The sequence below is a fragment of the Python bivittatus genome, unplaced genomic scaffold (genome assembly GCF_059951505.1).
Source record: "Python bivittatus isolate LINGU-HERP-01145 unplaced genomic scaffold, Pbiv_v1 ctg000660_np1212, whole genome shotgun sequence".
NCBI lineage: Eukaryota > Metazoa > Chordata > Lepidosauria > Squamata > Pythonidae > Python > Python bivittatus.
In genome coordinates, this window is record NW_028277092.1 from 2,469,716 (window position 1) to 2,493,064 (window position 23,349).

At 46.8% G+C, this 23,349-nt stretch overlaps 1 protein-coding gene and 1 long non-coding RNA gene across 2 annotated transcripts in view; one reads left to right on the forward strand and one right to left on the reverse strand.

The window, feature by feature from the left end:
- Positions 1-625: 625 nt before the first annotated feature.
- ITGA10 (integrin subunit alpha 10) overlaps positions 626-23,349 on the reverse strand; it is a 64,998-nt gene continuing 42,274 nt past the window's right edge. Inside the window, exons 16-30 of the mRNA XM_025172129.2 lie at positions 22,574-22,740; positions 22,188-22,330; positions 20,011-20,124; positions 19,194-19,279; positions 18,615-18,756; positions 18,013-18,105; positions 17,645-17,721; positions 15,658-15,747; positions 15,297-15,381; positions 13,663-13,776; positions 10,006-10,098; positions 7,629-7,742; positions 5,837-5,935; positions 2,316-2,429; positions 626-1,443 (exon numbers count right to left, since the gene is read on the reverse strand). Coding sequence (XP_025027897.2) covers positions 1,393-1,443; positions 2,316-2,429; positions 5,837-5,935; positions 7,629-7,742; positions 10,006-10,098; positions 13,663-13,776; positions 15,297-15,381; positions 15,658-15,747; positions 17,645-17,721; positions 18,013-18,105; positions 18,615-18,756; positions 19,194-19,279; positions 20,011-20,124; positions 22,188-22,330; positions 22,574-22,740 — 1,582 coding nt within the window. The 3' untranslated portion in view covers positions 626-1,392. The remainder of the gene's footprint in view (positions 1,444-2,315; positions 2,430-5,836; positions 5,936-7,628; positions 7,743-10,005; positions 10,099-13,662; positions 13,777-15,296; positions 15,382-15,657; positions 15,748-17,644; positions 17,722-18,012; positions 18,106-18,614; positions 18,757-19,193; positions 19,280-20,010; positions 20,125-22,187; positions 22,331-22,573; positions 22,741-23,349) is intronic.
- Positions 6,251-13,633, forward strand: LOC148214525 (uncharacterized). The gene is made up of 3 exons (XR_015797993.1): positions 6,251-6,397; positions 8,611-8,703; positions 11,867-13,633. It is a non-coding gene; the product is annotated as an uncharacterized LOC148214525 (long non-coding RNA).

Consider the following 23,349-nt stretch of genomic DNA (forward strand, 5'->3'; position numbering starts at 1 on the left):
TGAGGCCAAAATCAAACAGCAGCAACGTTGCCGACCTGACAGCCTTGGAGACTGCTGTGGCAAAAAGGCCTCTTCGTAAGATCCAGGGAAAGTTGCAAAAGGGCATCATCCGTTTCCCTAGAATTCTTCCCGAGTCTTTGTGCCTGGAATGAGCCACTCCTTGTGCCACCTCAGAGTGACCTGCAGCGATGTCTGCCTGTTACTCCCTTCAAGTCTGTTGTTCTGTTGCCCAGGGAGGAAGGGGCAATAAAGGGGCTGCTGGTGAGGACCAAGAGAGCCTGGCTGGAAGTTGGGAGACTGCAATTCCCATTATTCTGGATTGGCTGAGGTTAATGGGAGCTGGAGTCCAGCCACAGGCTCCTCATTCAATTTTGATTGTGACTCTTGTGATGAAATCTATCTTCACTCCCATTTCTGTTGTTCTAGACTGCCTTTGTTTGAAGCAGCCAAAGGTCACAATCACCCAAGTGTTTGTTAACATTTTTAGGAGCGCTAAATTCAGAAAACCAGCTGTTCAGCCAAACGGAGGGACACAACTACCACCCTGCTTTACATTTCGCTAACATTGGGCAGCTAGAGTTGAACACTCTTGCACACAATGCTTTAAAGAAAGGAGAGAGTGACTTTTCCAGTTTATTAATCTCCCGTTGTCATTAGAATGATTTTCCAGAAAACAGGTTGTGATGGGCGGGGGATGCCATGGCCCAGTTTGTGAGAAAAACAGCCCCCAGCACCCTCTGACATACAGCAAGGAAGCCAATCTGACAACATGCCTTGTTTTGAAAATGGGCACAACCAACAAGCCAAAGGACACCATGTCCCTATAGCTTGTTCATTCTGTTTCCATCCAGGTCTGTGTAGGACAACAATGGTCTTCTCAGGTTCTTCCCAGCTTTCTCTTGGAGCAAAAGTCCAGGGCAAGTTCAACAAGATTTGCAATAGGCAGTCAAAGCAACTTTCTAGTGCAATGTTGCAGCATCGCAAACAGCAAATCAATCCCCCCATCCTCCTCTGGGGAAAAAAGCATCTGGAGTAAGATGTCCACATGGGGGTTTTGTGCATGGTGGAAGGAGAGCTGCTTAAAATCCACTTGCTTGATTAGCTGCTTTTGTCTGTTCATAAATTTTGCAGGCAAATTTGGATTTTGATCTGCCTGAATATCAGTTCTGGTGATATTTAAATAGTTGTAGCTGCAACTGGGAGAAAGTTGTGCTTTCTTGTTTCCTAAATGCAAAAATGCTGCCATAAGATTTTGAGACAATTCTTGTGGAATGACTGGAACTTCTGTAGTTTTAGAGATGGTTGAAAGAGAAAAGTATCAGCTCCCCTTCTGGGTTTTAACCCACAGCCGCACCTTCCTCTTGAGCAGAGTCCTGGTTCGACTGACTCCTTTTACTCTTCTTTCTCACCTTCCCCAGGCTTTTTGTGTGTAAAAAATCCAAGCTGGCATTGGGATGAAGAAGGGAATGAAAAACAGATTATTATTGTTTTGCTTTAAAACTGCAGAGAATTGGACATTTAAAATCTAAGTTTCAGTTCTGAAGTTTCAGAATCCAGTTGCAACTAAACTAAGCTTTGTTTCCTCTCTTAACTGTAGCAGCTAATACTTTATCAAGTGGGAAAGTGTTCTTCGATTATCTACTATGAGAAGTCTTAGGTGTGGCAAATGGCATTTTTTCACATGCCCTCATTTTTAAACTCTTCTTTTTCAGGGACTTCTGGTAAATTAAGTGCACAGTTGAGTTAATATCCTAGTTACTTCTTGTTGAGGGAGCTGCTGAATCCACACACACTGCCTTTATCCATGTGGGGGCAGCCTTGGGAAATCGGCACCCTGGGAGTCCCATATCTGCAGCATTCCCTTCACCAGTGCAGGAGCTGCACCTTCAGCAGAGCAGAGACTTTGGGGGGTCTGAGATCCACAGCTGGGGCCGTGCTTCCCAATGTGGGAGAGGCTGAGCCCCAAACTGAGTTTGATATAACAAGATTTAATTTCAGGATTTTATATTGAAAATAATCAGTATAATTTTAACAAATAAATTTCAATTTAAAGTACATGCAATGAGTATGATTAATCTTAATGTATTTAATTGCTGTCATCCTCCTGTCACGCCCTTCATAATTTGCAACAGTTGTCCTAGATGGGAGGCAGAAGGACAACTTATGCCTTCGCAGAGTCAATTACATTTACGGAGTCAATTACAGTTGAGAGATATTTTAAGGTCATCTAGTCACACACACCTGTTCAGTGCAGGAATCCAAATTAAAGCATCCTCAAGAGATGCCTGTTCAAGTGGATCCCATCTGATTCTTACCTTCCATAAGAAGATGATGACCATGGCTAGCAGCAGGAGGCCGCCAAGGATGCTGCCAATCAAAATCCAGAGGGAAATTGGGACTAGTTTAGACTGAATAATCTCCAGGACAACCTGTAAGGAGGAGCAAACAACCAACGGGGCAATGATTCTGAAGACTTGCTCAGAATATTACATGGCTGTCCTGCCTCATGCACTGGGTGGAAAAAAAATCACTGGAGCATGCCAATCACATTTTGGAGAAAATGCCTAGTATCACGAGAGCCACCATGCCAAGGACAGCACCAGCCCTCCCCCATTACTCAGGTTAGGCAGTTGCAGATACGATGGGTCCTGCATCCTGGCAACCTCAGGGAGGTGCGCTTGGTGGTGCCAGACCCAGTCAGCACATCCTCTAATGGAGAGGCTGGCTTCTTCAGCTGCTCTTTCTCTCCAGCAATTTTTGGGGAAGGTTAGGAAGGCCAAACAACAGTTAACTGCTTAAACAGGCTCTAGCGACCTCCCTCCAGAGTAGAAACAGGGCCAAGGGTACTTGTTCACAGATGTAACCCTCTTGAGTCACTTGGGGTTAAACCAGACGAGAGAAGATTGTAAAGCAGAGATTTTTCAGGCCCTTTCCTCAAATAAGTATTCTTTAGATGTGCTGGATTATCATCCCCTCACTTGCATGGCAAGCCAACATAGGATGAAGGCTTTCTGGTGGAGGGGACCAGGTTGGCAAAGACGTCCCTCCATTGGTGGATGTCAACCCTGATAGCCAGGAAAAGGCACAATCTGGGGTGGTGACTTCATGCTGCTGTGCAAATTCTGTAGGCAAAAGGGTTTTAAAAATGCAGGCAGAGGGATTCAGTGATGTATGCAAGTCTCTCCAAAGGCTTAATACATCTATGTTCCCTGCTGAAAATCAATTTGATTTTTAATCTATTTTTCTTCTTTATTGATTTATATCCTGCTTTACTGCCAGCATAACTCTGGGTGGCACTGGGGGACACTGGAAGTGGGGTTCAGGGGCCAGCTGTACCAACTCTCTCCATCTGTCATTTATTAGATTGCTGTCCCCCATTTTATTCAACAACTCAATACACTCCTACCTATTGTTTTCCACAACAGCAACTCTGTGTGGTATGTTGGGCTGGGAATGACTGGCGCAAAGTCCCCCAGGAGCTTCTGGGGCCAAGGGTGGCCTGGGACCCAGCTCTCCCTGCTCCATCCATCACCTTCCCCACTGTGCCACTCACTGTGGCTCTGTAGGTGGGCCACCTTCTCCTTCTTTGCCAGATCGGCCCCTAGAAACTGGACAGCAGCAGCCTTTTAAACACCAGGAGCCTGTGCTAATTTCATTTTAAGTTGCAGATTATAGAAATAACAAGTTGGAAGGGGTCCAACCCCCTCCTTGATGAGGGGGTCCCTATGAAAGCACTACAGACAGATGGCTATCCAGGCTCCCCCCACCTCCATTGCTGAACCTGTTAGCCCCCTGCCTGACCTTTAAATGCCTTGTTCCATGCCCTGTGCTCTGGAACGAGAGTATAACTCTTGCCCTTCTGTGGGACATCCTTTCAGATACTTGAAAATGCCATCTTATGCCCCCTCAGCTTTCTTTTCTCAAGGCTAAACGTGCCCAGATCTTGCCCCTTCCTCGTTTCCTTTCTCTGAATCTGTTCCAGTTCCTCTATGTCCTTACAATGTAGTGCCAGAGTTGGACACACAGCTCAAGAGGGGGTCTGTACAAAGCCTAATAAAGTGGAACTATTGTAGCGTTTGTTTCCTCTTTTTTTGCTTTCATTTGCTCTAGTAATAATACTAACAGTTAAATTGCACCTTTTGTTACTATTCTCTAGTAAAAAAGATACATCTCTTTCACTGCATTTTGATTATTATTTAACATTTATAATAGTTTTTAATATTTTCTTTCAATTTTTTATTTTTGTATAAAGTATTTTATTGAATATTAGCCACCATGAGTTCTTGAGTGTAAAACTGAGTAAGGTAAAAATAAAAAATAAATGGACACCCATCACTGTGCCTTGCAATAAAACTTATACTGAAGGTGCAGGACTGAATTACGTAACAGACACCAAACATTTGGAAATGAGATTTCTAGTTGTTATTATTGTGAATATATACTGGAAAGCTCATGGCTGATCCTCCACTTGGTTATGTCTGCAAACCTGGATGAGCAACTGGATATACCTGTGGGCCATTTTGATGGCTGGTGATCAGCTCCCTTTGCCTTCACTTGATGTGTTGATGCGTACACACCACATGCTAAATCAGGTTAGTTAGACCAGCGGCTGCATTTGCTAAGCTAGGTTAGTTTTTCTTTGTGGTTTAGCATGTCGTGCCTGTTCATTAATTTATGAGGCTATTCATTTAGTAACCAAAAATGCTATAGGAATCTGGTCAAGGTGTGTTCTTAACGTGTGGAAGATAGGAGTAGGCGAGGAATTTAAAGTGTCCAACACAAGAGACAATCTATCTGCTTAGTGCCAAATATGGAGCTAAATTTTTGAAAAGTATTTTACTGGTTGTATGGAAACAGAAGGATGTACTAGAAGTCATTTCTGTTATTTTGTATTTTGATTTAAAATACCTACTCTACACTGGATCATGGATTTTATATCTGTATTTTCCTCTGCTATTTATTTATTGCATTGTATTGTTGTTGTATTGTTTCTTCTGCTTTTTTAAAAATGTTTTAGGAACTTCCAGTGTTTTAAATTAGTCTTGTAATCTGTGCAGAGAACTTTCGTTACAGGTATAATAGGATACTATTTTTAAAAAATGTTACTACTAATATTTCTGTGCTGCACAATTCCAGCTGGCTCTGAATGGCATAGAAAGACCTTCTAAGTCTGCATTTTCGAAATTAAATCACAAACTGCACATGGCGTTTACATTTGACATTTCTAAAGCCTGCAAAGGTGCTTTCACAGAATGGCTGCCTCAGTGGTGAAGCCAGTTAAAAAATACCCTTTTAGTAACCGAGGCATTTCCCCAGGATGCAGCACGCTTTTGTCTTCTTCTGCGCAGGTGGGAAGATAAAGCCATTTGTACTTCTCACGAATGCCTGTGAGGGGCATAGAGGCATTCTTGGAAACAAAAATGGTGTTAGAGGTGGCAATTCTGCTTCGCAGCTGGTCAGGTTTCATTCTAAACATTGAACTAAGCCACTCCCTTCCTTGCTTGTGTGCTGAGCATCCAACTCCACTAAACAGCAGAGAAACCCCTAGCACGTGAGACTCGGTCATGCAGTTCAACTCCAGCTGTATTTGGCTCTAAGGTTTTCTGGGTTTAGGGCACAGAATTGCAGTACTCTTTCTATCTCCTTGACCACTAGACTGTGTGAAAAGCAAGCCCCCAAGATTTGCCATTCGGAAGAACTATGCCCATCCTCTATCTGGCTACAGAAACAGAACAGGAACAGGCCTTTCCTTTGCAAGATGGAGGTGCTGCAGATTACCCCTCCAAACAGTGGGATCTGAAAAGGCCCCAGGCCCCACGTCATTCCCGTTTCTTACCTCCCGCCGATGGGCAGCTTTTGGCAGGAGAAACAGATTGTCCTCTTCTTGGACGGTCAGCGTGATACTGCTGATGATTTTCACTGTCTTGAATTTAGCCTAGATCCACAAAATGGAGAGCAAGGGGTGTGAGGAATGTTGATCACTTTTTTAAACGGATCCACAACGGATAGGTACAGAAGGTAGGAAAACGTCACAAGCCATCAGTGGCTGGAGGAAAACTATGGCTAAGCTTCACCAGCACTAGCTTGCTGTCTTCTCCCATCTGTCTGTCGGGCTTGTCAAGGGGGGTTGGAATATCATCGGTGAAATGGTGCAACTGCCCCAACGTGGACACTTGATGGCACTGTTGTGCTTGCTCTCCTGCTACAGGAGTAGGTGGAGGCCATGGCCAGGAGCGCTTTTGCCCAGCTTCAGCTGGCATGGCTTTGAATTGGCCTTACCTAGAACAGGATGCCCTGAGGATGGTCACCCAAGCCCCTTCGAATCCCACGGTCGTTAAGCGAGGCAACCTCTTGCTGGCTTCCCACAACGAAAGTCAGTGGGGAAGCTGGCAGGCAGGTAAGTGGCTGCTGCTGGGTGGGGGAGGGAGCGAGGCGGTGCAGGGGAGAGTGTGAGGGTGCGAGGGAAGATGTGCAGGGGTGCAAAGAGGTGCACAGGGTGCGCAAGAGGGTCGCGGCGAGGGTCAGGCAGGGTGAGCAGGGGTGGGTGGAGCGGCGCAAGTGCAGAAGGGCTGGGAAAGCTGGCAGGGAAGGTTGCAAATGGCGATTACGTGACTGCAGGGCACTGCAACCGGTTGTAAGCACCCAGGCCACAATCACATGACTGCAGGGGTGCTGGGATGGCCGGAACTCCGAAGGTCAGTTGAAACCACCATTTGTTCAGCACTGCCATAACTTCAAATGGTCGCTGACTGAATGGTCACAGGTCAAGGACTGCCTGTAGTTTCTGCCTGACCGAGACGGCTGGCGACAGCAGGCATTCTCGATGGCAGCTCCCCTCCTGCGGAACAGCCTAACCCCTGGGTGGGCACCCCCCAGGGATGCTGCTGTAGTGGATTCCTACAGTGGGCATGGGGCTGGACTGAATGTTCTCCAGGGCCCCTTCCAGCCCTGACATTCTATGATTCTTATTTTCTAGCTGCAACAGAAAAAAACAGGTATGAATTTTGGCTCCTCCAGGATGCAATTAAATAGGAGCTATCCTTTTAGATGTGAAAAATAATCACACAATGTCCTGAATGTTAAACCTGCATTAATAAGTGACCCAACCCACTGAAGCGCCTGATCTGGCATGTTGTGTTTTTTTGAGGGTGTTCACTGATGACCTAAAGGGCTGGAACCATCTGATCTAAGAAAAGTGGCTAAAAAGTAATAACTTCATATCAAAACTATTGAATGCAATTATGCAATAATAGGAAAAAGGATACAAAGAGGGTTTGCTTAGATTAAAATCAGTGAAACATTCCTCACTGCAGACTCTTTTCCCCCTGTGGGGCCACACAGCCCAATTCCATTTTTCTCTTTTCTTTTCACTGTCACTTTTCACACAACACACTGAACTTTGCTTAACGATGGCACAGAATAAACCACAACTGGCTAGGACGGTGTAGTTTGCATACTACCATGGCTGAGTTTGCCCAGCATATCAAACCCACAGCCCTGCGAAGCCTCAGTAGCTTCGCAAGCCGTGCTAACACGGCCACAGACAGAGCGCGAGAGCAGAACATTCCTCACCTGCTTCACCAGCACCGCCTCCCCGCCATGGCAGGAGACGCAGCAGCGGTACTCACCCTCCGGAAAAACTCATTGCGTACGGCTCTCAGCAAGTGGATGGTGACTTCTGAGTTTCTCTCAATGCGCTGCAGTTGGCAGGTCACCACTTGGCAGCCGGCATTGGTGCAGTTCTGCAGGGGAGGAAAGATGTTGGATCTCGCGGGCCGATAAAAAGCTCTGGGCTAAGAACTGCGACGGGTCCACAGTTAGCCCATGGCTGGCTTTGCACAGCGCTTTACCTGGTTCCTGAACTAACCCAGCGTGTGCAAAATGTTCTCGGCTGGACACGGAACATCCAAAAGAAGGGTTTTGTCTGGACTAGCACAGGAGCATTTCAGGGTGGGGCAGTAGCAGTAAAGGGCAGTAGCGAAAGGAAGGGAAGAAAGGGGCAAAGGGGGTTCCATGGCCAAGGGTGAATTTAAACCTGAGTCTTGCCAACCCAAATCCTGCTTAACCACAATGCCACCCTGACTCCCTGGATGTCTCTGGTCAGAAAATACACCTCTGGCCAGTTAAGTTTTCCTTCTCCTAACTTTTTGCTCTCTAGCAGACCCTGACTACTCAGAGGCTGCACTCACACACCACACTTCACAAGGTCAAGCTGCATGCATAGAACAGACTACCTTTGGTTAATTTTACTCTTAAATAGTCTTTTTATGGCTTAGCATTTATTTATTATTAACAATATTTATATGCAGCCCCAATCCATACAGTTTGGTCAACATACAGTAGTTGAAACTGAAACACAATAAAAAGCAAAACAACTAAAATAACACTGGATGAGCCATGATGGTCATTCACGCAGAGCGTACAGGCCAGAAGGAGGTTTTTCCTAACATTCAGTCGGAATCCCCTTTCCTACAACTCGAATCCATTGCTGCGTGTTCTGCACCTGGTAGCACAGCTATTGCCCTTCTTCTCGGTGACACCCTTGCAGACACGATGGGAGGGATCATATTTCTCTGCCCCCAAACTGTCTTTTCTTTCTGTCTCCCTTAGCTTCCAGTCCCCTGATTGTTGACACTGCCCTTCCCTGAACCTCCAATTTTTGGGAGTCCTTCCTCAATTGTTCAGAACTGGACATCACAGAAGGTGAGCACTGACCATTCCATATCCAAGTGGAACAACGCTCTTCCTTTTCCTCAGCGCGGCAGCACCTGGGTGACCCTCTGGGCCTCAGAAGGCTGGGCATGGTCAGCCCAAGATCATCCTTGAGGGGAGGCCCCCAGGTGATCTCTGGGCTGAGGGAGAACATTTAATCAGCCTTCCTGTAGCTTCAAATCATTACTGTTCTGCACTCTGGAACAAGAACAGCTCCTGATTTTCTCCTGGCTAATGTCCGTTCCGCTATTTGAAAAATGCTATCGTATTCCTCTTCAATCTTCTCTCAAGGCTCAGCTTGGCCAACATCTTCCTTCTCTCTTCACAGGCCTTAGTTTCACCCACACTGCCTTTCTCTGAACCACTTCCAAGTCCTCTTAATCCTTCCAGAATTGATACAGGTCTAAAAGTTGTTGGAAATCTTCCTCCCCTGATGCAGCAGAAATTTGCTTTGGTCCTCTTTGCAGATCTGTGGTTCATCGCCCACTACCTGGTGGCTATCGCCCATTATAGCAGAATACCCAGAGCTTTTGACAGTTCACACAACATGCTTCACCCTGCACCTGCTTAAGAAAATGTAACTGCTGGGCTCATAGGACATACTGTGCCCAAAGGAAAAAAGAGATTCTGGCTTAGTGGTGGTTTTCTTCACATAACAGGCTGTTGCAAAGACTGGATTCCCACAACCTGCTGAATCACAAGAAGGGTAGGGGAAGCCTGCTTTGGCTTGGCACCACTCCTGGTGACTTCCTGGGGCGTTTCCTTGGCAGCAGCATGGCTCAGTCTTGCCTTTGTTGGGATGTGTGTTGACTTGGCAGTCTAGCCTCCAGGCTTGGGATTTCCTAGTAGTTTCCCATCCAAAGAGTAACTAGGTCCGCCCTGCTTAGTTTCTCAAGCTCAGCTAGGCACTGCCCACTAGCTGGGTGGAAGACAAAGTACCCAACTCCATTTTGCGAAGCCCCATACCTCAGGACCCAATGAAAAAAAGCAAGAATCATAAAAACTTCTATAAGGAATTTCATTGCAAAAATTAGGGATAAGGTACAGTATCTTAGAAACTGCAGTCAGAACCTCCAGCCAATTTTGAGTCTCTTCTTCCTGGATTTTTTCCAGCCTGGACTGAGCTGCCATTTATGAGATAAACTGACAAACTCCTGTCTGCTGAATGTCTAGAGTTCCTCCTGTTTTTTCTCAGCCTCTTTACCATCTCTAACATTAGTCTAGCCAGCCCTAGAGTTGTAGTGCAGAATAAAAGGCCAGCAGTTTGTCTTCACACCAAACATGTGGACTCACCACTTTCTCTGTGTGTGCCAATTCTTCTGGATGTAAAGGAATCACGCTACTAGCTCCTCCAAACTCAGTGTGGCTTGGCAAGCTGCAGGTCACCTTAGAGTTAAAAGGATAAGGCATCACATTATTGCCTACATTGCAATTTTCTCCAAAAGCTTAGCATGTGCTATTTTTCTATTGCTTCAATAGAATTTTCTGGAAATTGTTCCTAATTCTGACTCATTTCAAAGGTGTAGCACATTGTGAACAGCCAGACTTCTTTTTCTTTAGTTAAGGGTAAATTAACTAAGGGTCCTGGATGTTGAGTGGGGGGTGTGAGTGTGAGTGGGTTTGAATGTGTTGATCCTCTCTCTGGGTGAGAGTCGGAGGAGGAATTTGACGAAGGGTGGGAGCAGCAAGGGAGGGGTCCCTGTGTGTGTTTGGGTGTGAGGCTGGGGGAATGAAGTGGAGGAGATGGTGGCTGCGCCCTGATGGCTCTGAGTGCCAGTGAGCTAAAGAGCCTCGGGGTGCCCAGTTTCCCTCCCAGGTATGGCTGGTAAGGACAGTGGATGCTCCCTGGTTTTGGGAATTGAGGGGCGTCAATATAGGGATGGGGCTGCTGTTGGGGGGATGGGGCAGGCCAAAATATTATGGTGGTGACCGGCATGGGGAGATATGGCAGGAGACGGGGAGCAGGCCGTTCCCGGGGACCATGGGACCCTTGTCTGTTACCAGTCTCACATTCTAGCTCCTCAGCCTCAGCCCCGGGACCTGTCAGCAGGCCTTCAGAGGCTCTGGTCTCCGGCTGCTGTTTCTGAATGCCAGGTCAGTCTGTAATGAGGGCTGACCTGGCATGCATCACTGAGACCTGGCTGGATTCAGAGGGGGGTAGCCCTCACAGAGCTATGCCCAGCCGGGTTTCGAGTGTGGCATCAGCTGAGAGTCCGGGCCAGGGGTGGAGGTGTGGCCTTCAGGAGTGCTGCACCACAGGTCACCGGATGTGAGACCCTGTTCATCAAGTTGGGCTCTAGGGACCAGTTGGGATTGCTGCCAGCATACCGCCCTCCCTGCTGCACAGCAACTTTCCTGCCTGAGCTCCTTGACGCCATTTCTAGGTTGGCAGTGGAGTTCCCCAGGCTTATGGTCTTGGGGGACTTCAATCTGCCTTCTCTAGGGGTGGGGTCTGAGGGGGCTCAGGAGTCCACGGCCACCATGACGGCCATGGGCCTATCCCAAATCATCCAGAGCCTGACATGGAACAGAGGTCATACACCAGATCTGGTGTTCCTGTCGGAGCAGCGGCTATGTGACCTGAAAGTGGGGGAGCTTTTGGTGTCCCCCTTGTCACTGTCAGATCACGCCCTGATTACCATGGCGCCACTGTCCATTGTAGGGAGGCTGGACCATTAGATTGGTCCGCCCCCGGCGACTAATGGACCCGGATGGCTTCCAGAGGGAGCTGGGGGTTGCTCCTGCTGGTCTGCTGCACGGTCCATCCGAAGCCTTGGTCACCGCTTGGAACAAAAGGGCAGCTGAGGCCTTGGATTGGATCGCACCCCTGCAACCTCTCTCCTCTCGGGGATCGCAGCTCTCTCCATGGTTAAGGGAGAGGAAGCGAGAGAAGAGACGTCTAGAGCGTCGCTGGCGCTCAACAAGGGATGAACTTGACTGAACACGGGTTAGAGTGGCTGTTCGTGCCTACTTAGTGGCGATAAGGGCGGTGAAGCGTCATTACTCCTCCGCTCTTATTGTGTCCGCACATGGCTGCCCTGCAGCCCTGTTTCGGGTGATATGAGCCCTCCTGGACATGCAGAGGAATTTTCTCAACATTTGTTGGATAAAATCACTCAGATTCGTTCTTATTTGGACGTTGTCTTTGCTGCAGGTCCGGTGGAGATGCCTAGGAAGGAGTCTCGCCCTGTTATCTGGGAACAGTTTGAACCTGTTAGACCTGAGGAAGTGGACAGGGTCCTTGGGGCTGTGAGCTCAGCCACCTACTCTTTAGATCCATGCCCCTCCTGGCTTGTGAAAGTGGCCTGGGAGGTGTTGTGTGAATGGGTTCTAGCGATAGTTAATGCATCTTTGAGTGAGGGGGTTGTTCCCTCACCTCTTAAGGACTTGGTTCGCCCCCTCCTCAAGAAGCCATCGCTAGACCCCGCTATGCTGGACAATTTTCATCCAGTATCTAACCTCCCCTTTTTGGGAAAGGTGATTGCAAAGGTGGTTGCGCAACAGCTTCACAGGACCTTGGATGAAGCGGATTATCTGGATCCCTTTCAGTCAAGATTCAGGCCTGGGTACAGGATGGAAACAGCATCAGTTGCGCTTTTGGATGATCTCTGGCGAGGGCAGGATAGGTGTTGTGCATCCATCCTTGCCCTACTTGACCTCTCTACGGCTTTTGATACCATCGAACAGGGTATCCTTCTGGTTCACCTCCTTCCTCTGGGGCCAATTCCAGGCGGTGGTGGTTGGGGAGGAGAGATCCCGCCCTCAGCCCGTTATGTGGGGTGCCACAGGGTTTGGTGCTCTCCCCCCTCCAATATGACATCTACATGAGGGCACTGGGTGAGCTCATCCATCACCCCGGGGTGAGGCAATTATACATCTCTGCCCCTGGCGAATTAAGCAATGCTGTGAATGTCTTATCCCAGTGCCTGGAGGCTGTGAGGGTCTGGATGGGGAACAACAAGCTTCAACCGAACCCTGGCAAGACTGAGTGGCTGTGGGTTCTGGGGCCTTCTGGTGCTAGAGTTATGCCATCTTTACTGAATGGGGTTGCGCTGCCCCAGACAGACCCTGTGCGCAATCTGGGGGTCCTCCTGGACTCACGACTCCTGCTTGAAGAGCAGGTGGCCGTCGTGGCTAGGAGAGCCTTTGCACAGCTTTGTGTTGTGTGCCAGTTGCGCCCACTCCTAGATCAGGGGGACCTAATTGCTGTCACTCATGCCCTGGTCACCTCCCATTTGGATTTCTGTAATGCGATTTACATGAGGCTGCCCATGAAGAGTATCCAAAAGCTTCAGCTGGTGCAAAATGCAGCGGTGCAGGTAGTTGTGTGTGCCCCTAGGGCAGTACATGTTACACCTCTGCTTCGTGAGCTGCACTGGTTGCCAGTTTGCTTCCAGGTCCAATTCAAGGTGCTGATTTTGATTTTTAAAGCCCTTCATGGCATGGGGCCATGTTACCTGAGGGACCGCCCCTTCCCGATTACCTCTGCCATCCCATCAGGTCTGGCAGAGAAGGCATGCTGCGGGTCCCATCTGCCAGAGAATTACATTTGGTGGGTCCCAGGAGGTGGCCCCTCTCTGCTGTGGCACCCACCTTGTGGGATCTTCTCCCTTCAGAAGTGAGATTAGCTCCATCCCTCTTCACATTCCACAAGTCCCTTAAGCTCCCAGGGGACCGGGGAGATTTTGCGATTGCTCCCTTAGTTATTTTATCCCTTCCTGTTTTGTATGCTTTTATAGTTTGTTATTTGTAATTGTTTTTATGTATTTATTCTTTTTAATTGTTGTACGCCACCCAGAGTCACTTCGTGTGAGATGGGTGGCTATATAAATATGATAAACAAATAAACAGTTCAGGAGCTTATGGCTCATCCAGGAAGAAAGCTGCTTCTCTTGATGCTCTGCCTCAAAGGAGTTGAAACTTGCACACAGGCGAAGCCAAGCCACTTACATTATCAGTAAGGATGCGGGTCACTGAGAGGAATTCCCTCTCCTGATAGCCGGTGGCAGGAAGTGCCATCAGGAGGGAGAGATTGGCCACCATATAACAGCCAAGATTTTGTACCTGCAAGGACAAGAAGATTAAAGACTGGAGGAGGAATTAAAAAATGGGGATCTGAACATTCTGGTTTTTCTGAAGAAGCAAGTTAACTTCTCCTTTGGGGCAAGGTGGATGAAATCTTCAAGCTTTATGCAGAGAAGAAGCTTTATGTATCGACAGCATTTTCTCCCAGAGAAATTTCCATTCAGTCAGTCAAAAGAAGAAAATAGTTGCCTAATAGGCATACAACAACAATAAAGGAAAAGAGAGATTGATAGGGAAGAGGAAAAAAAGTAAAAAGCAGACACACGTTCTGAAAGTTGAATTGCAGTTCTCATAGGAACTAAATGGAAACAGTCGAGAGAGAAAAAGTAGAGCAGCTGCATGTCTTTCAACTTTTTTTTGTTTCTGCAGCCTACAGAAATAGCTGCCACTGGGAAACGGAGGGACTTTCAATAACAAGCCACGGTCCTAGCGAACGTCTTTCTGCCTGTTAGTAACAACTAAACATAAATTCCAGAATAGGAAAAAAACAAGGGGATTAAAATAAAAAGATCCCCTATAACCAAGATCTTATTTTATTTTATATAACAAATGGAGGATAAAAAAATGTGAGACATGAAATATTTGGCTTGGTTTGTTTGTTAAGAATTTGTGACAATAAATGCATATTACAAAACGATAAGCTGAACAGCATAATTATACATAATTTCCTCTGATGCCAAAGTGCTCAGTCATGTCAGACCTCCAATTTGAAATCAGATTAAGATACTGTAGAACCTTTTTCTTCACATCTAATCCTGTATCTGTAAAGTTATGTGTTGGTGGGGGGGAGGCATTCCATTACAGCACCCCCAATGTGCATAATACTAGAAATATTTGAGGGACCCCCCCTCTCCAATCACATCTGCCTATCCCATCAGGTTCTGGAAGGAAGGGCATTGTGGGTCCCGTCCACAAAGGAATGCCATCTGATGGGACCCAGGAGGACAGTCTTCTCTGCTGCAGCAGCCACACTTCGGAGCATCATCCCTTCTGAGGTCAGATCGGCCCTGACCTTGCTGGTCTTCCAGAAGGACCTGAAGACGTGGCTTTGCCATCTGGCCTGGGGATCTGGTAATGTGGGTATGGAGCCTGCAAAGTGGCTGTATTGCTAGGGAAATTGAGTGTATTCTCCCGCAGATTATGTTTTTGTTAATGTTTTCTGTTATTATCTGTTTGGTTATTTACGAAATAAATAAATAAATAAAACAGATCAACTGCTTCTTTAGAGTACTGCCTGTACCAGGCCTCTTGTATCAAAGCCCCCATTGAGGTACCCAGGACGAGGATCAATGGGGGCAGTGATGAAAGTGGGGCCGTGCAGTCCTGACACAAGCGTTGCCCCTTCTGTGCACACATCATCACGGGCATATGAAAGGGGCAGAACTTGTGTCCCAAGACTACAATGCTGGATCCTCCTGCCCACACACCCGCCAAAAGGGCTGAACAAAAAGTTGGCAGTTCCTCCCAGTGCCCTTGCTCCTTCTTTTCCACGCCATTACCTTGATGGTTGTCCTAAACTCTGGGCTCATATCACTTGGAAAGGTTCCCACAGGGTGCACTTCATAGCGGTTCAGAGTAGACTCACTAAAAAACAAAAACAAAAACTACCTATTTCTGAGACATCCTTTGAGTCTGAAGTCCAGAATGCTTCCCTTGACCCTCAGACACTCCCCCCCCCCAATTCTGAACCATTATTTTAACTATTGTTTAGTATAAATCACCCAATAGTGGAGTGGTCCTGGACAAACATAACAAATAATGAGTAAGGCCTGATGAATAAATAAATTAACCATTTTTCTGCAGGCCCGACTTGCTTGGGCTGTCTTTCTGTCTCTAACAGGGACACACACACAAGCGTACCTAGTCAGGAACAGGTCAGGCTCATAACTGACGAAGGCAGCAGCCCGGGCTGTGTTGTCAGTCAGGGTTTGATTGGACTCACTGCTGTCACTGCAGCGAAGAAAGGAGGAACCGTTTGTCAGTGGCTTGGAGGAAGCCCTTCCCAAGACAGGAAAAACTGGGGCTTTTTACAGTCCAAAGGCTCATGAGTTCAAGTTTAATTCCGGCTACTTAGGGGGTGGATGCTGAGAAGGTGACCCCCAAAGGATGGGTGGCAGAGCAGGAATTACTCCCAAGCAGGAGGCAGGAGCAGGTCAGGAAGACCAGAAGGTTCAACCCATGGGCCTCAGTCAGCACCAGCTAAAAGTGCCCTGTCGTGACAAGCCGGACGTGCAGCAAGCTAATGCTGACTGACTGGGAAAGGCACTGGGATGTCTCCACTAAAAGATCATCTGAGAGGAGGCCACACTCAACATCTGGCCAGGAGTCTCTGGGAAGGGGATGGAATGAGGTCCAAAGCTCCTCTGGACTCATGTCCCTGGGGGGTTGAGGAAATGGGTAAGATCCCCTGAGCTGAGAAGCATCAAGGGTCAACACGCTGCTCCGAAATCAATATGAAAATGAGTCAGTGTACCAATAATATTTTATAATACTTCCAAAAGATCAGAACCATGGCTAAACTGGGAAGGAAGGAAGTGTGCCAAACACAGTTCCCTCCCCCTAGCAAATTCTCTCTCATCTACAGGGAAATTGGAGGATGTGAAATTGAGATAAGGCCTTGTGAGTGGATCAAGTTCCACCCACACAGAAAATGAATTGGCATCATAGCAGAATTTGATGAACAAATTAGCCTGTTGAAGGGATTCACAGTGCACTGAGCCATGAGCTAACCAAACAGGCTGCTGAGTTCACACAACCTGCTGAACCATAATAAAACTAGCCTGGGTTTAAACTAACTGGGCTTAGTATATCATGTGAATGCTGCTGTATTATTTTTCACCAGACAGTAAGAACATGTTGTAAAAACCAAGCCATGGAGACATGGAATCTGCAAATCAGATAATTCAGATGTCTTTGTGCCATGTCCCCATGATGTTGCCTTTAATCTTGTCCCAGCCCAAGAGAGAACGGGCTTAAGACGTTCTTAGCTGAGCTAGTGTTGAAAGAGTGTTTCCCCCTTAAGCCACAAGGTGTGTGAATCAAATCTGTTAGCATTTGCACCTTTCCCTGCTGCTGCTTTGAAGTGCTCTTTACCCATCCTTGAGTTGATATAATGCTTCACTGGCATTAGGTCTGTGTCCCCTCTTGCCAGTCCCTTTCTTAACCCACTGCCTCCATTCCCAGAAGCTGCCAGTCCCTTGCTTCCCTCCAAGGTCATGGGTGACCAAGCTTTTTGGATTGGATGCATCTTATGGGGTCAGAAGAACGGGTCAGCCCCATAAACATCAGTGCAGCTCAGGAAGGTTAAAGGTGTCTCACTCATGGCTGGGATGAGATGAAGCAACAGAAAAAGGAGGCCACCCAATGCTTGTCTGGGCTGAGCTCAGGTGCCATTGAGGAAAGGTCCTTTTATCATGCTCATCTCGGAGGGATTGGAAAAGAGGTAGCTAAAACAGGTCAAGGACCAGCAGTGAGGACAGCAGATCTCAGGCTGGTCTAGTTTTCTGTTGACTAAGGATGGGCCACTTCAACTCAGCCCATTGTACAAACAGGGTAATAAACGCATATAAGCCACATGGTTTGAGTTCATAAGAATTGGGGCGGGGGGAGAAACCCCCAAGCTCTACCTTTTTATTTCATGGTTCTGCCTACAATATCTGGTTCTGCTATCCCTCCAAATATTAATCATTGTGCCTGTCTGCACCTCTTGTAGTAGATAGTTTTATTTCCCCCCCTTTGACTAACATCTTATTCTTTATTTGTGAGATTAACCTGACTCTCCAACATTTAGCCTGCAAGTGACAGGTCCACACAGACTTCTCGTAATGCCCCGCCCCCCAGTTCTCACCTGTTGGCTGTAAGCTTCACCTGCACTTGGCTCAGAAGAGAGGAGCAGCTGAATTCAAACTCAAGGGCAAAGGCCACCTGGGAAAGAAAACAAGGGAAAAAGAGCTGACGATGATGCCTTACATTATCCCAGATGGAAGGGAGGAAGGACCGTGAGCTGGTTTAAAAAGGCAGGAGAGCTATCCTTAAGTGCTGAGAGAGCAGTAACGTTTTCCCCATAAGTGGCTGTTGTCTACTGAGATCCATTTAGTGCATCATGTGATGCCCTAAAGCAGACATGCCAGAAGGATGCCCATCTTTTTTACCCTTAAACTAAGAAGCCTCCAACCAACCACCCCCAGACTCTCTAGAAGGCCTGTGTTTGCTCACCTTTGCCAAGGACCGGAAGACAGGATAGCTCACGCTGCATGTCCGGGCCTGAGCAGAAGAAATGGAGCATTCCATTTTCACTGGGTTCTCCCCCTGTGGGAGAAAGAAGAGAGCTAAAATAAACTGAAATGAGCATCTGGGGGAAGTTATTGGGCAGTGCTTCTTTTTATTTATTTCGAGTTTCCATATTACTGAAAATATAATCCCAAACCAAAGCTATCTGTAACTAGATTCGCACACCAAGCTAAACCACTGCTTAACCATGAATGAAATACAACTTGCAGGGCCAACACAGCACTATAGACTACAAGTCATGGTTTACCAACCACAGTGGCTGAATTTGCTTCCAAAGTTCAACTGAAATCTTGCTTCTAAGTACTGTAATGCTCAAGGAATGGTCAAATAGACGTGCTAGGACTTCAGTTATTAGAGGCAACTTCTTTCTATATATAAATAACCAAAGTAATATCATAGGCTACACTTTCACCAAGTTGTAAAGAGCACTTCCAGCCTCTTTAGAAAGTCTGTCTGTGGAGGTCAGAGTGGGCTCCCTTGGCTGGGCATCCCATTGATGACTCTGTTTAGGGTTAGGGGCACCATACCTTCAGCACGAGGCTGGAGAAGTGGAGGCTTCTGGAAAACCAGATCTGGAGGGTGGTGTTGTAGGCATTTTCTTTCTTGTTCTCCAGAAGGACATCAACCACCATCTTCCGCTTCCCTTTACGGATGACATGAGGCTTCTGCCTGGAATGAGGAAAATTGATGACAACCATGTGGCTTGCAAAAAGAACAAGGATCTCAGTCTTGGCTTGTAGGCAAAGAGAAATGGGTTAATGATTCACCAGCCTCTAGCCAATCTGTATTTTCGTAAAGCTCATAGGCTTTAAGATCAGTGTGAGAAAGTTCTACGTCTGATCACAAACAACCAATAGTTTATATTCCATGGAACTATATGCACTTTCAAAAAGTGTTATTGAGAACATCTCTACATTAATATTCTAATTTGGTTTTGGTTAGTGGTTTTCGAGTTGTGCCCGGGTGGTGGAATCATAGAATCCTAGGGTTGAAAGGGGCCACTTAAGCCATCAAGTTTAAATCCCTGCTCAGTACAAGCATCCAGTTTAAAAGATCCCCATCAAATGTTTGCCTAACTTGCAAGAGATTTTGGATCAGATTCCTACCTGGATCCATTGATATCCATCTCAGCTTGTAGCACCAGATCTGTTACACACTCATCATCCTCACCACAGTCCTTGAAAAAGGGGACCTGGAAAACAGCCAACTACTCGATTCTGTAGAGTTTTTGCCTCCCTCGCCTTTTTTAAAGATAAGTTTCTAATTCTCAGAGGCCTGAGGAATAGGAGTGCCTCAAACTAGGAGTATCAGCATTTTCCTTTACCCTTCATCCCTCTTCATTACTAACAAAACTAGACTAACCTAGGTAACATAAAAAATTCATCACAAATGATAGCATTTGTCTCAAAGTATAGTGAAATTATTGCTATTGAACTGAAAAGATTGCACAATCCATCTTTTTTAGTTTGAACCTATAGAGAAAAATGTCTGCATTAGAGACATGCTTGTCACCTTGAAATATCTAAGAGGGGAAAGTCCAGTTTACCTTCAGGCTCTGAAGCTTTCATATTCACTATGCCCTGGGCATTGGATTTAAAGGCTGTATTTTCCTGTTTTCAAATTCCAGTGTAGATCTTTCCTACCAGCCCTGCTCACAAGACCTCAGATCCAATCTAGCTGCTCAGGTGTTGCAAAAGTCCTGTTAATTGTAAGCAGCTGAGGTCTTTAACCTAACAGCTTACATTCTGCGGACAGGAGTCCAAGCGCTACCTCTTAGTACAAGATTCACAGGTTGCTGAACTGTTTTTGCCTAAAGGTGATTAGAATGTTTTCTACTTGCCTTTCTTCTGCCACTTCTTGAATGTGCAGTTTGTGTCACACATCCATGCTTGTGTGTGTATATCACATGGCTGTATCACTCACTAGTTTCTTAGCAGTGGTGGGCAGTTTCTCATCCAGTACAGGTCCAGGCAGCTCAGCATCACTCAGTGCAAACTTCACTGCGATTGCGACTGGCCGGAGGTAATCTGAGGTGTCCTGCAGGGGAGAAATATACCTGAGATACTTTGGAGAATCAACATCGGCCCTGAAACTTCTAACATGCTTCCTTCCCCTTAAAAATGGACGTCTTCCTGATCCTCACAGGGAGTGGAAATGTATTTCAGGTTTCTCTGGAAAGTGTTTTTCAAGTGAGGTGGTGGGAGTGATTTTCTTCACCCTCGTTCCATCACTCTGGACTCTCCCCGGATGCTCAAGGGGAGAATTCTGAAAACGCCCCCAGGAGCTCCATCATCCCCTGGGCTGCTGAGGCCACTTTTGAGTTCTGTGTCCAGTTCTGGGCACTGGAGAATCTGGAATGAGTTCAGAGGTGAGCTCCCAGGATGACCAAGGCTCTGGAATCAGAAGCAGGGCAGGTTTGGTTTGCAGGGAAGACCGAGGGCCAGAGAGAGATGGTTGAAGCTACACATATCTAAATAGGTTATCACATGCCTCTGTTCTCTACTGAAAATGAGAGCAAGGTTAGGCCAATGCATAGAAATTAAAAGAAAAGAGACTCGGGCTGAACAGGAGGAGGAATGTCCTGCTGGAAGAGCTGTTAAACTGTGGAGCCATCTGCTAAAAGGGGTGTGGCTTTACCTCACTGGAGGTTTCCAAACTGGGGTTGAGTGGATTCCTGCACAGAAGAAGGGATTGGCTAGAAGACCTCTATGGTTCCTTTCAATTTGTACGTTCTGTGATTCTTTGAGGAATTCCCCCTGGTGCGGTTCTTGATTTTAAATGGAAATACGGGAAGCCAGGGAGGCTATAGACTGCTGGTGGATTATATAACGACACACACTCACACACACATCCTTAGCCACCATCTCACCAAGCAAGTGCAGGAGGATCTGTGAGAATCCATGATTCTCTTCTCTTTGAAAGAAATATTGAAATCTCTAAAGTAAATTCTCTTTCATTGAACTGAATGAGAATTGATAGGAAGAAAATGCAGGATATTTTTTTTCCACCCTGATTAATGCAGCATGCTGAGAATGCCAGAAGGCATTGAGTAAAGCTGGAAGGCAACTGCAGACCACATACAACCTCTGAGCTTTCCAACACCACTGCCAATTCCCACCCATCTGAGACTTTAAAAAAAAAGGAAAATAGATATATAAAGACAAAATTGGATGGCAAGTTTTTCAATCTATACTATAAAAGGAAAAGAACAGTGAAATGAGGATTTGTCTGTGGTATGTATAGAGTATAATTAAAGATTGTCAGGATTAGAAGGAATCTATCACTACAGCATTCTCAACAGACGACCGTCCAGCCTCCAGTGAAGCAGAGTTCAGGAATGCCAGAGAAGAGAATACCAAATTAAGTGGACTTCCAAACCAGTCTTCTAAATCAGAACCATGAGGGCTAGAATCTTAATGTATTTGGGAGGTAAGAACGAAAGCTAGATAGAGGTAGAAAATCTGATTGCCCTGGGGGGGAAAAAAACAGATTGAATCTTGCCTTTGTTTCCAGGTAAATAAGATACTTCCCTTCTGAAACTCAGAAATGCCATATCAAGTGAGGGAGACTGTATGGGCTCTCGGCCAGTGGAGTAAGCTGTCACACCAAGCCGTGAATTCAGCTTTGCTAGAAGTCTTCAAATCAAGGCCGGACGGTCATCTGCATGAGATGCTTGTGACACGTTTCTCAACCTTGGCCACTTTAAGATGGGTGGACTCCAACTGCCAGAATTCCCCAGCCAGCACACTCCCAACCACAGATCCCAGCATGCTGGCTGGGGAATTCTGGCAGTTGGAGTCCACCCATCTTAAAGTGGCCAAGGTTGAGAAGCACTGCTCTAGTGGAACCTGCACTGAGCAGGGAGTTGGACTAGGTGACCTGCAAGATTCCTCCCAGTTCCGTGATTCTACGGTTAGGGTTCTTCACCCAAGGAAGGACTCCATTCATGTGGAAGGAAGGAACCGTTCTGCAGAAAGATGGCCACAGAGGACACACCCTGTGTGGACTCTGCACAGCCCTCTCCAGGCAACCAACTGGGAGTTTGAACCAGCTAAGTCCCACGGGCCAAAGATTCAGAGAGGAACCTGTGTCACACTCACAATGACGTGGAAACGGGCAGTGGAGCACGCTGTCCTGCCCACGGCGACCCGTGTCCTCTTCTGCAGCAGCTTTTGGGAGCTGCTGTCAAAGACTGCTCTTGTGCCAAACTTTCTGTCATCCAGAGAGACATTGTATTTTATACCTAGGATCGAGCGAAAAGGAGAGTCTGTTTAGGCCGAATGGGCTCCCTGTGGGCCAGACATAGCTGCTTAAGTCCTTTTGCAGCCTGTCCAGAAACTGCACCATTGAAACCCTGCTAGAAAGCAGAGGCAGATTTTCTGCAGTTCTTGTCCACCACTCTCTTGGGCCAGGTGCCCCAAGTTGTGTGGTGAGTTAAGTGACCAGTAACTGAAGCCTTCTGACTTCTGGTTTGGGAGGCACTTACTCAAGTGGCTGTCCCGGGGACTCAGAGAGCGTGAGGACACGCTGAAACAGAAGCTGGCCGTCACACAGAGAGATTCCTTCCCGCTTCTCTGACAGTTTTTCTGGATCACGTTGATGGAGGGAGGGTTGACTGAGATGGATGCATTGATCTGCACAATCCTCCTGGATCTGATTCATCACCAACAAATATAATTGTAACAACAAACGACATACCAGCCCCCAGTCTAAGCACCGTAATTGTGCACAATCTACGCAAGATTACTGCCATATGCTCTCTATAGGGCTGTCCTTGGAAATATTAGATGCTGCTTGGGCAGAATGAAAGAGATGGATTGCCATCAAGAATAGCATATTTAAATAATCCGTTTCACTAGTTTTATACCACAGGAAGCGCACTGTTACATTTTCAGTCAGAGTTCAAGGTGACGGGTGGAATTTCAAAATTTCAGGAACATGAGATTCAAAATAATTCCATTCCTGCATATGTTACCTGATTTTTTCCTTCCCTCTGACCTTGTTTGGGCTCGGAAGCTAAACAGGGACAGACCTGGCTGATGGGGGATCATGAGGAAACCCCAGGGCTGTTGAGTAGACTGCAAAGTCCAAGGACATTCCAGGAAAAGGGCGGGAGCAAACTGCTTTGGTATTGCCGCCAAGGAAGTTACAACCTTGATTCTAGGAAGACTTTATTTTTGCCCCCTCATCTTTCTGTTGAGCTCTAGAGCTCTAGTAAAATATTTACTAATATTTTAATAAATAAGAAACACCCTTAACATT